Genomic DNA, 12,992 nt, shown 5'->3' with positions numbered 1-12,992 from the left:
ACATTTACAGTATGCAATATTGCAATATCGACAAATAATGTTGCGTTTTTGCATATTACTGCAAAACCTAAATAAAAGGATTAGCAATGTTGACTTTTGCCATTTCATGGTGCTGTTCGTAGAAAGAGGAGCACATATTGAATCCTTCTGTGTGATGTGATTGATAGACCTGATTCAAGTGGGAGCTTTGTGACCTTGCTATTATTCAACAACAATGGCAGAAAAGATATGTTCATGTATGTTCATGATAGTACTAGCCTTTGATAAACATAATATAAAAAACACACTTTATCCAACTCCCTTCTTTCCTCTTATCCCCGCATAGATCCTCGCCGCTATCACTCAGATTTGATGGATATTTTACGAACTTTAAACTCAAGTTGGCCTCCAGCATGACTGAGTACTGACCTGCAGGCTGCCTCTGGGGGTGCAGGGTGTGGATGTCCATGGGAAAGTGCAGCTTGTTGCGAATGATCTCCTGGTTCTTGCCGGTGAATTTATTGGCACTGTTGATGCTTTTGGTGTGCCAGTCTGTCCAGTATAGGCTGTCCTCAAACACAGTGATGGCAAACGGATGGGGCAGGCCTAGAAACACAGATAGAGAAAAGAGATGCTCGATGGTGTGTGCGATAGAACAACAAAAGGGCATCTTTCAGGAACAATGAGCAGTAGTGATAAAACGCAGGCGCTAAGTCTGGCATCATCATGGAGTAATGATTCTGTGAGTTTCATGTGGACGTTTAAATCCAAAGACACAGAAGAAAATGGAAAGAACAACCACTGCATTTGGCTTGTTCCACCAATGCTCTCCAAACATCCTCCCTTTCAGTGCTGCGGGCTTAGCTGATGTCATAACGTCTCCATTTAGAGCTGCTTTCAATTACCCTGCCTTTCATTGGGCTATAGCTGGTTTAGTTGTGGTCAGAGCGGCCAAAAGCAGAGATTCTCCATCAGGATACTCAAATAATGTGACTTTTCCATGCAGGATCTGAAAGCCAGATTGAGAACAGTCTTTAAGAGTGTTGGGCTGGTGCAAGAGACTGATACGCAGCGTCCACACGGCAGCGTGCGTTGAAGCTTGCCGGCGGGCATGTCTGAAACTCGACCAACAACCAATCACATGAATCTCCCGCCCCAGACACACAAGCAGCGGTTTGATTGGCTAGAGCTTGTACTGGCATATGATTTGATTGGCTGACGCTTCTGCCGAAGCTTCAAAAGTTGAACATTGCTCAACTTTTGAAGCGATCAACGCGAGCAAAGCAAAGCAACGCTCCCACAATGCAGTTCGTCAAAGTGTGACGTCACCCCATTCAAAGTGAATGGGCAGAAGCGTTGAAGCTTCAACACACAACGCCGTGTGGACGGACTGATAGTGGTCGGATATGTACCTCTCTTAGTCAAAACAATATTTTATTTACTTTGTAGCTTTGAATAATTTAAATAGGAGATTGTAATCTGATGGACAGTTATATATCCCAGTCTTTTCACTTACAAGGTAACAGTGTTTGATGTATCCTAACCCTAACAATCTCCCAAGTTGAGATTTATTGGAGAGTTTAATTGTTTGTTGATGGTCTAAATGCTTTTTAAGAGAATTATTTAGCTAGTAGAGAAATACTTTTGTGCAACAACAATACATTTTTATTGGCCTTGTTGTCTTAAAACATGTTGTTCCCACTATATATTAAACACAGCATGTCTCTTGAACAATGAGCAATGATCACAGTTAAAGATGGATGGATAGCAAAAGCTGGTGACGAAAGCTTTTAAAAAGTTGGCTGCATTAGAACTGGACATCAAGGCTTTGAGTCCTTTATATTTTAACAAGTTGTTGACATCCAGTCAGTGGAAGCCATGCCTAAACAGTAACACGTGTAATAGCCAGGGAACTCCTCGCAGATTTGTCTCTATTGGGAAAATCTGCTCAGGGTGACGTTCTCTTTCTCTCTCCAGCTTAATCATCCTCCGGTGAAGTATCTGTGCAACCAGTTGGATGTGAGGGCCAAATGGATGGAAAAAGTGATTCCTGAGCCGTGGTGAGTATGTTGGCCCAGGACTTTTAAAAACAGCGCTGCTCATTTAATGACAGTGTTTAATGGCAAGGCATAAATGTCAAGTGGTAAATGGCTAAAACTGGAGAAAAGACAAATGATTAAGGAACCACGAGGATTAGAGTAATTGTGTGTGTACTTGTTACAATTCTATGAAACAAAAGTTTTATCATTTTAATCTAGGAACGTCTTCTGTTTAATTTTCCTTTGGTTTGCACCTTCATTAGTGTAGATGAAAATAATTATGTAATATATCTCAGTTTGTCTCCAGAAAAAGTTTGCTATACTCTGTTATTGTAGTTATTGTATCTTATCTTTGGTGCAGCAGTAAAAGCATGTGTTGGCTGGAGCACAAACATGCCAAAGATTTGTAGAAACTGTTTGCCAGTGCACATTTTTTCCACCAAAGTTCACAGACTAGTTTAATTTCTTAACTCTTAAATATTTCGCCTAGTACATATTTTAGTCATATATTTTTAAATAATTACTTGCTATAGCTCAATCCAATGTTTTAAAAAGTGGATGTCAAAGACTTTTGGAGGACATACATTTTGATTTTGTAGGACATGGGAAGCTCTATCGGGATGGCTGTTGGTTCTGTTATGTTTTATTTTAATAATAAGTTATCTCGGCTTTCAGGATACTGGCCATGCAAAGTTGAGAAGAACGGGGACATCGAACAAAGAAAATCAAAATAACAACATATAAAACTAGATTTGTGCAGGTACTGTAGATAAATTATTAATATAAAGTGTTTTTCATTCAGATTTAACATTGAATTCCTGTATTTATCAATATCTTATGCAATATGCTGTATTGTCAGTTTCCTGTGTATATTGACCTTAAAAACTATAACTGTTCACTGCATTTCCCATGTTTACTGGTATGACAAAGCATAAATGTACAAATAACTGGTATTCCTTTCATAAAGTCAGCATAGGGAGTGAAAGCTCAACTTTATCATTAAACACTAAAAGGTGAACAAAAATGTGCCGATGTCTGGAATAGGGACGGAATAGTTTGAACATTTTTGTAAGTGCTGCTGAAATAATAGAGGTTGGTAATAATAATAATAATACATTATATTTATATAGCGCTTTTCTAAAACTCAAAGATGCTTTACAGTATGAGGGAGGGTAGACAAACAAGGACAGCCAAAAAAATGAATATAGTAAAATAAAATAAAAGGAAAATTAGTCAAGAGGAAGTTGATTGAGAGGGGGGGGGTGGGTGGGGCTTATGGGTAGACAGAGTTGAAAAGATGTGTTTTGAGTCGGGACTGAAAGACTGTGAGGGACTCAGAGTCACAAAGATCTTGGGGGAGGGAATTCCAGAGCCTAGGCTCTGTCCCCAAAGCTGCAGAGTGTGAATGTGGGAATGGATAGGAGTCCGGCTGCGGTGGATCTGAGGGACCGTGGGGGTTGATAAGGGGTGAGAAGGTTTGTGAGGTACTGTGGTGAGGACGGAATCCAGACTGAAGGGGTTCATAGAGCTGGTTGCTTTGGAGATGGCAGTGAATTTGTTTGGCTACAATGTGTTGGAGGAATGGTAGGTTGGAGATGGGATGGTAATTAGTGAGGGAGGAGGGATCAAGACCGGGTTTTTTGAGGATTGGAGTAACGGCAGCAGTTTTGAAGGCAGAAGGGACGGTTCCATCGGACAGCGAGGAGTTGAAAAGGTTAGCAAGATAGGGGCAGAGGACGGGGAGGCAGGACTTCAGGAGAGGAGTGGGTAGAGGATCAATGGAGCAGGTTGTTTGATTTGAGGAACCGATCAGATGGAGTATTTCAAGTGGGGTAACCAGGTTGAACTGGGAGAGGCGGCACTGGGGAGTAGGAGTCAGGAGGTCAAGGGAGATGGGGGGAGAAGTGGTAGCGGTGGAGGTTGGGGGAGATAATTGTATATCAGATGGAGCTGAGAAGGAGTGGTTAATGGCGTTAATTTTGTCTGCGAAAAACTGGAGGAACGAGCTGCAAGCAGCGGAAGTAGAAGTAGGGAGGTTGTCAGCACGGGGTTTGAAGAGCTTGTTAACTGTGGAGAAGAGGGTCCTGTGGTTACGGGAGGGGTCAGTGAAGATTTATTTGAAAGACGTTCAAGTTGGTGGCCTCGCTGCTTCATTTTACGGAGTGCAGGTGTGAACCAGGGTGAGGAGGTCTTGAAAGTAACAGTTTTATTTTTGAGGGGGGCTAGAGTGTTGAGGGAGGTGAGTAGGGTGGAGGTCAATCACTGGAGGTTGGTAGAGCAAAACAAGATCAAGGATGTGTCCTTTGTAATGGAAGGTGACATGTTGGGTGATAGTGAAATTGTACAGTAGGGTTGTGAATTCGGATGCCAGCTTGCATGTTGGAGAGTCAATGTGAATGTTGAGGTCACCAAGTAATAACAGACGTTGAGAGAGGGATGAGGCAAGTGTGATGAATACAGTGAAATGAGGTTTAGGAGGCCGGTAGATGAGGATGACTGTCAGTGAGGGAGGGGCTTTGAAGGCAATGAATTCAAAGGATGATACTGAGGGGAGGGTGAGTTCTGTGATCTGGATGTTCTGATTATGGATTACAGCAAGGCCACCATGGCGGGACGGGCGGAGTTTAGTGATGTATTTAAAGCCAGGGGAGGATGTTTGGTTGAGGGAGAAGAAGTCATCGGGCTGTTGCCAAGTTTCAGTGAGCAGAAGGAAGTCAAGGGATTTTTCCAAGATTAGTTCATGGAGGATGAGGGCTTCCTTGTTGAGTGATTGTATGTTAAGGAGGGCAATTTTTGTTGAGCGGGAGGGGGGGGGGGGGGGGGTGGTCACAACACAGGCTGAAGAGGTATGAGGTTGTCCAGGTTGACAGTGCGGGGGGGGGGGGAATCAGATGGGGGGGAGGAGCGGAGTGGAGGTGGAATGAAATGTGTTATTGTCAGTTTTTGGTGGTTGGGGGCAGTGGAATCCACTCCAGGTATTTGGACCATCTCTGGGCATAGGGCAGTAGAATCCACTCCAGGTATTTGGACCATCTCTGAGCAGAGGGCAGTGGAATCCACTCCAGGTATATGGACCATCTCTGAGCAGAGGGCAGTGGAATCCACTCCAGGTATTTGGACCACCTCTGGGCAGAGGGCAGTGGAATCCACTCCAGGTATATGGACCATCTCTGGGCAGAGGGCAGTGGAATCCACTCCAGGTATATGGACCATCTCTGGACAGAGAGCAGTGGAATCCACTCCAGGTATTTGGACCATCTCTGGACAGAGAGCAGTGGAATCCTCTCCAGGTATTTGGACCGGGTCTGAGCAGAGGGCAGTGGAATCCACTCCAGGTATTTGGACCGGGTCTGAGCAGAGGGCAGTGGAATCCACTCCAGGTATTTGGGCCAGCTCTGAGCAGAGGGCAGTGGAATCCACTCCAGGTATTTGGGCCAGCTCTGAGCAGAGGGCAGTGGAATTCACTCCAGGTTTTCGGTACAGCTGGGATTGTAATGGACCAGTGGTGGGTGTATAGAGTGGCAAAGTCACGCCCATCTACTTCCGGTCCATGGGACCTTATTTTGGAAAAATAATGTATTGAAGTCAATGGAGAGAGAAAACTTATCTTTCGATCCCGTTTGAATTGTGCCATGAATTACACATATGATGTTTGTCAATCTTAAAAAATAATTTCCATGTCAAAAAAGTCACAGTTTGTCGTAAAACTGTTGAAATATAAGACTATGAAAAATACGCAACTAGAAAGACTACATATCCCAGAGTCGCGTAAGTGATGTCACAATTGTTTTCTTCCACTAAGAGATAGCTAAGATCAGCGCCATATAGATATAATCTATCTATATGGCGCTGGCTAAGATAAGATAACTTTAACAAGATGCCTGTGTGCTTAGTACCAGGTTGTTATTATACCAGCAATGAGTCTTGCTCGTTCTTTCGCTTCCCGTCTGATGAAAGGACCAGGAGGTGCTGGATCAAGTTAGCTACCTAGCTAGTAGCTAGCACGTTAGTTAGCATTACAACCGTGTCTTTTTTATTAGCCTTAATATGAAGAAACATTAAGTAACCCAAAATGTTAAACAGTAAGAGTAGTAGTCATATTTCGTGAACCCTTTGAAGAGTACTGTTACCGGTGTGATCATTCTATAATACACAATTTAAGCCCGGGGGAGAAATGCTAACGCTAGCATTGGCGATCTCCGATCTTTTGTACTTCATGCTATCTGCACAAATGGTTGACATTAAACATTAAAAAGACCAGGCAGTTCAGAGAGAATCAAAGGAAGGCAGGCAGGCAGCTTTGCATGACTTTCTTCTGGACGTGTTTCATTGTGGTGATAGTGAGGGTAGTCAATCGTTTTGTTGACAAGACAGTAGTGACGGCCATCTTGGTGACGTGTGTTGTTGTGGGAGACAGAGATGCAGTTCATTCCGCGTTTCACACAAACAAATGTGTTACTTCACAGTTTTACGACACATTTTTTTTTTTTTTGACTTGCAAAATTATCTTTCGAATTGACAAACATCATATGTGTAATTCTTGGCACAATTCAAACGGGATCGAAAGATAATCTTTCTCTCTCCATTGACTTCAATACATAATCTTTTCGAAATAAGGTCCCATGGAGGTCCACCGGAAGGGGAGGGACTTGGCCACTCTATAGAGAGGCGAAGTCCCTCCCTTTCCGGGGGAGCTCCATGGGACCTTATTTTTTTACTTTTTTTGTGTGAAAACGCTCAATGAACTACATCTCCCGTCTCGCAACACACACCAAGACGGCCGTCACGTTAGCACATTACAATTCTTTCTTTCAGAATGAGGCGAAAAGTATTAAAAGAGGTGAAAATCACTCATCATCAAGTCTGGGCATGATTAGAGCTGTACATACACAAAAAGGGAGTTAGTAGGTTCCGTAAGAGCCAGCATGCGGGACTGGGATTCTGGGATTTGTAGTCTTTCTACTTGCGTATTTTTCATAGTCTTATATTTCAACAGTTTTATGACAAACTCTGACTTTTTTTACATGGAAATAATTTTCTTAAGATTGACAAACATCATATGTGTAATTCGTGGCACAATTCAAACGGGATCGAAAGATAATTTTCTCTGTCGATTGACTTCAATACATAATTTTTCTGAAATAAGGTCCCATGGGGCGGAAGTAGAACGAAGGGACTTCGCCTCTCTATAGAGAACCGCAGTGACGCGTCCTAAAACGCTGAAGTAAGTTAGCATTTTTACCACTTCCGGTTCCTTCGACAAAAAGCAATGCAATTTCTCTATAGTACTTTGGAAAATAGCTTGAAATAAGGTCTGTCTTTGACACAAATTGAAGAGACAGATCACATTTTGTTCTACGACATTAAATACATCAGCAGTGATTTTTGAAGAATTTACGTGTCTGAAAAAAGGATGGTTGTTAACAAGTGGCTGAATAGGACTACAGAAGTTGTCGAGGCCGTTGTACGTCATTACACCGAACACGTAAAGACTCCCGCTAAGTTTCTTTGCCCTGTTCTGCTTGAAAGCAAGTACCTGCGCTCTTGCAAACTGTTAAAACTAAAGCTTCAACTTGTACAATTTTGAATCTTTATTTTTGAATATATAATATAATAGAGTATCGTAACATCGTAGTGCCATGGTAGGATGCTAGCGTAAGCACAGCGCTGGCTTTGATTGTAGACCAGCGGCGCTGCAAGTGGAGCTGTTGGAAGACATCAGACAGGATGAGAGGTCAGTCGCGGGCTGTCCTTTACAGCAGGAGCGGGAGGTTTAAAGAACCAGAGTCGGGACCCACGGGGAGGGGCAGGACGAAGAATGGGGCTGGTTATTTGATGGATGGAGCAGCGTTAGCAGGTGGGCTACAATGGCAGGTGTAGCAGGGTAGAAAACCAGAGCGTACGTCAAAAGTGACAATCGGGTGTAACAAATGTCAGATCAGAACACAAAAGCCACAGAATAGTTAGAAAACTGTAGCAGTAGAAAATGGTCAGAAACTCTTAGATTAACACAAAGAAAGACGAGATTTTCGGACAGAGAAGCGGCGAACAGTCAGCGCCCTCTCACGCCGGAATTACTATCACTAATATGTAATGTAATATACTAATATAATGGTACCAATCTCACACAACAAAACTCTTTTTTAATTGAATAAAATAAGCCAAAGAAAGGCCAAATGTTTCCGAAAAACCAGCAGCCAATTCATTAAAAAATAAGATTGAGATAGTCGGTGAAAAAAACAAAAAACAGGGAACAACTTTGATTCTTATCAGGAACGTTCCGGTTAAAGGATAATTAAATAAAGCAATTTCAAGTCATTACAAAACAAATAGCTAAAAATAATGAGACCACGTCTGTACATTTTTCATTCATTCAGTCATTTTTCATTTTACATTTTTCATTGTCCTTCCTCCTTAGACAGGTGTGTGTGAGGTGATACTGGGTGAATGTGTGTATTCTGATCTTATCCTAACATGAGGGCGACAACAGTGCACCCTCTTCCCTCCTGTGAGTCCTCGACATCTACGAGGCGCCTGGTTTTGATACGGTCACCTTCCTCCTTGTTGTCTCTGCACCCCCACCCTTCCTGCTCCTGTTTTCCGGGACAGCTGGAGGAGCAGCTGCGGGCCGACAGGGCATCAAACGTCCCACCAGCCTTCAGAGTAATGTCCCCTTTAACCTACATGCAGAACCACCCAGTCTATTCACGCCTCGACTGGATCTGTCACACAACACAACGTCGCCGCCAGCTGGACAGAATGCTGCTTATAGACTGATGGCCTGTTCAGTGGTCCTCCTTGATGTCTCCTTCTTGCATCACATCCTCTAACTTACTTATCTAAATGTAAAAGACATTTTCTGGTTCTTACAAAAATGTTTAATTAAATAACTATTATATTTATTATAATTAAAAGACACTATTGTGACACTACTCACTGCTTTTTCGGGCAAATCTGCACAATATAAAAGGCTATACTATTTACTATACAAAGTTAGAATTTAAACTGAAATTGAATATTTGCTTTAATGATGTCTGCCCTTGAAAGACCTCACTCCTACAGAGCTCCACCCACTTGTCCAAATATGGGCACTTCTGGTTCCAAAAAAAAAAAATCATATATGATGTAATGTATCATGTCAAAACTAATGATATGGCCTTATACGTACAAATAATCCCATTTTCATGTCAATATGATAAAAAGGTTTTGACTTGGTGACGCCTAGTAGCAGTTTGCATGTTATAGATATTCTCAATCCTCAAAGAATGAATCTTAATGGTGGTAGTGGTGACTCACACTGTTTCTTTGGCACCACCATAGCCCACAAAATGTTTCATGTATGCAAGATATGTCCAACATTGACATGGAATTTCATTCATTCATACCCCTGAAGGACCCAACCTTCTATCCGTTTTAGTTTCTCCCTTAGGGAATAATATTAGCCCTACACACGATATCTCACTGCAGTACACAGCATTCGTCCTTGAGCAGTCTATGATCATGAACACACACACACACACACACACACACACACACACACACACACACACACACACACACACACACACACACACACACACACACACACACACACACACACACACACACACACACACACACACACACACACACACACACACACACACACACACACACACACACACACACACACATCTTCCTGTCCCCCCCTGCACAGGTGCGCACACTGGATAGCGGCATTATCCGTGACACCCGTCTGCTGTCCAGCTCCAATGTTAGAGGAGCTGGCACTCATCCAGCTAACACACACACACACACACACACACACACACACACACACACACACACACACACACACACACACACACACACACACACACACACACACACACACACACACACACACACACACACACACACACACACACACACACACACACACACACACACACACACACACACACACACACACACACACACACACACACACAAAACTATAGGTGTAGGGAGATAGACACTCGTTAACATTCCTGGCCAGAGGCTCGGAACGTTACTATGCACTCACACACACACACGGACAGACACACACACGTCCCATTTGTCTGGTGTGTTGTCTGAGCAAACAGAGGCTGTGGAGGAAGGACAGGGCCAATTACAGCCTTTTATGCTCAGAGCACACATCATTAAGAAGAGCTCACAGGGCTGATGACACACACACACACACACACACACACACACACACACACACACACACACACACACACACACACACACACACACACACACACACACACACACACACACACACACACACACACACACACACACACACACACACACACACACACACACACACACACACACACACACACACACACAGACACACACACACCTTACTGCAACGTGGGGTCTCAGAGGGTGTGTTTGTGACAGATCAGAACTCTTAACGTCTGCCATATCCCCACTTTTAGTGCTCACGCACATTGTTTGCTTCACTCTGGGAGTCGCACAGCTTTATGTTGTCCTTTAAGGCATCTGTGTGTGTGTGATTTTTAATGATGATATGACATGGATTAACTCCATATGGTATAATAAAATAATGTCAGCAGGATACATCCTATATCTGTCCCCTTGAGTGTGTACATTGTTGATCATCTTAACTCCAGCCTGACTTCTGTACAACACTTCATATCCTGTTTATCTCTAGCTCTCAAAGCTTTCAATGAAAAAAAACGAGGCACCATATAGATGTTTATATTCATCAATTCTAATTAGCATATGGCCCAAGCATGCCTTAGCTCTTATTAGATTGGACTTGGAATACATTCATCTGATTGCATCATTTAAATAAAAAAAAATTGACTATAATTAAATGTGCAGTTGAACTCGCTTAACTGTTTCTGCAAACAGCTACTAGCTTAGCAGTTTTTACTTTTGTTGTTGTTTTTCTTCTTTAGTTGCTTGTAATGCACCTTGAGCACCAGGAAAAGCGCTATATAAATGACGTATTATTATTATTATTATATTTAACAAATTCCAATTTTGAATATGTTCTTGGCAAAAGTGAGAGATAACAGACGGAGTGTACCTTGGCTGATGACGGCCTTGCGGTTGCGTCCATCCAGGTCGGCCCTCTCGATGACGTGGTGCTTTGCGTCCACCCAGTACATGCGGTGGCCGGCGTAGTCGATGGTGAGGCCGTTGGGCCAGAACAGGTGTGTGTCTGCGATGACCCGCCTGTTGGAGCCGTCCATGTTGGAGTACTCAATGCGAGGTGTGTTGCCCCAGTCTGTCCAGTAGATCTTACTGCAGGGGAAAGTGGGACAGTCATGATTAATTTTCTGTTTTGTTTACTTGCTGGCAAGAGGTAAACAGATTGCTGTCAGGAATCAAGACACAACACTAATATAATATACAAATATAATAAAAAGTCTCCTCTGTCCACTACATTCATGTCCTCTTCATCATCACTCATCGGCTCCGACCGGCCTTAGAGAAAAGAGCAATCTTTTTTTTGTGGATATTTTTCAATTATCTCATGCAAATGAGCTACCTAATAAGCTGAATTAGTTTTTTCTAGCCTAAAATGTATCTTGGGCTTCATCATAAACTCCATCCTGCCACTGCAGCACATTAAACTGGGGATAAACCCATTTAGCTGCTGCCCCTTTCATGAAGTACTTGTTCCACACAGATGCTCGTCTGTGGGCAGTGCTGTGCTGCCAAACTTTAATCCCCGCTCCGCTGCTGCACAACAACTGGGACACATCCAGAGGGGATATGTATAGATGGGAGAGTGTGCATATGATGCCATCTGTAGTGAATCATACATCTTATGTGTGTGTGTGTGTGTGTGTGTGTGTGTGTGTGTGTGTGTGTGTGTGTGTGTGTGTGTGTGTGTTTGGACTCGTACCCCTCTATGGGGTGCAGCGCGATGGCTCGGGGCTTCTCCATGTTCTGCCACAGCAGCACTTTGCGGTGCGTCCCGTCCAGGTTGGCCACTTCGATACGGGACGTCCCCGAGTCTGTCCAGTACAACTTGTCATGGATCCAGTCTATGGCTAGCCCACCTAAAGGAGACAAAGCACAATTAGTTTAAGGTTTTGTTTCTCCTTCGGACAGAGCGGAGCTAGACTTAACCTTTTTTTCAAACCCTCATGCTAAGTTAAAGGTAGGGTAGGTAAGAATGGAGAAACCAGCTCGAGTGCGCTAGATTTTGAAAATACACAACCGGAAAACATCTGCCCCTTCCTTCAGACTTCCTTACAGAGCCCCTCCTCCAACACACACAGACGCGCACATGACCAATGAGGGCACGAGATAAGTTTGTGCACAAGATGGAAGGCTGACAGGCAGGTAGGCCATCTAGTTATTTTAGCCGGGCCGGCTCAGATGATTGGTCGAGCTTTTTACAGCGCCACGGCTTCCACAGATGAAAATTCTTTATGTATTTATTGTCAAAGCATTTATTTATTCATTGCTATTGGGATGTTAAGAGTATTCCATGGAATATAACAAACAGTGTTTCCGAAGTGAATCACCTACCCTACCTTTAAGCTTAATAAGAAAACTCCAGCCCAATGTTGAACACACATACATGACATTCATACTGATTAAAACAAAACCCTGTAAATGTCATCTTTAAATAGGTTTTTCATTATCTGATCCATATATCAAAAATTGTATTTAATTATTGTTTGTACAATTAAATTCTGCCCTTCCCCGCTTTGTTAATTGGTGTTCAAACCATGTCATTAGAACATCAAAGCAATAATCAATTACCATTTGATTTAATTGAGAACTAGAGAAATACCAAAGGTCAAACAAATATTTAAAAAAACACTGAAATATTATTAAAAAAGTAGTAACAGTGAACTATACTGAACAGAAAAGAGAATAAGAAGGAGGGGGAAACTGGCCAAAAGAGCTTAAGACAGAGTTCAGACATTGAGGCTGAGAGAAATCAAGAAAAGTGTTTCAACAGTATTAATGTCA

At 42.8% G+C, this 12,992-nt stretch overlaps 1 protein-coding gene across 1 annotated transcript in view; it reads right to left on the bottom strand.

The window, feature by feature from the left end:
* lrp4 (low density lipoprotein receptor-related protein 4) overlaps positions 1 to 12,992 on the bottom strand; it is a 120,935-nt gene that overhangs the window by 13,505 nt on the left and 94,438 nt on the right. Inside the window, exons 13-15 of the mRNA XM_079665655.1 lie at positions 11,911 to 12,067; positions 11,086 to 11,303; positions 259 to 585 (exon numbers count right to left, since the gene is read on the bottom strand). Coding sequence (XP_079521781.1) covers positions 259 to 585; positions 11,086 to 11,303; positions 11,911 to 12,067 — 702 coding nt within the window. The remainder of the gene's footprint in view (positions 1 to 258; positions 586 to 11,085; positions 11,304 to 11,910; positions 12,068 to 12,992) is intronic.

Source organism: Notothenia rossii (assembly GCF_949606895.1).
Source record: "Notothenia rossii genome assembly, chromosome: 2".
In the NCBI taxonomy this organism is placed as follows: domain Eukaryota; kingdom Metazoa; phylum Chordata; class Actinopteri; order Perciformes; family Nototheniidae; genus Notothenia; species Notothenia rossii.
Note: the sequence above shows the minus strand (reverse complement) of the source record. Positions and strands in the feature narration are given on the sequence as shown.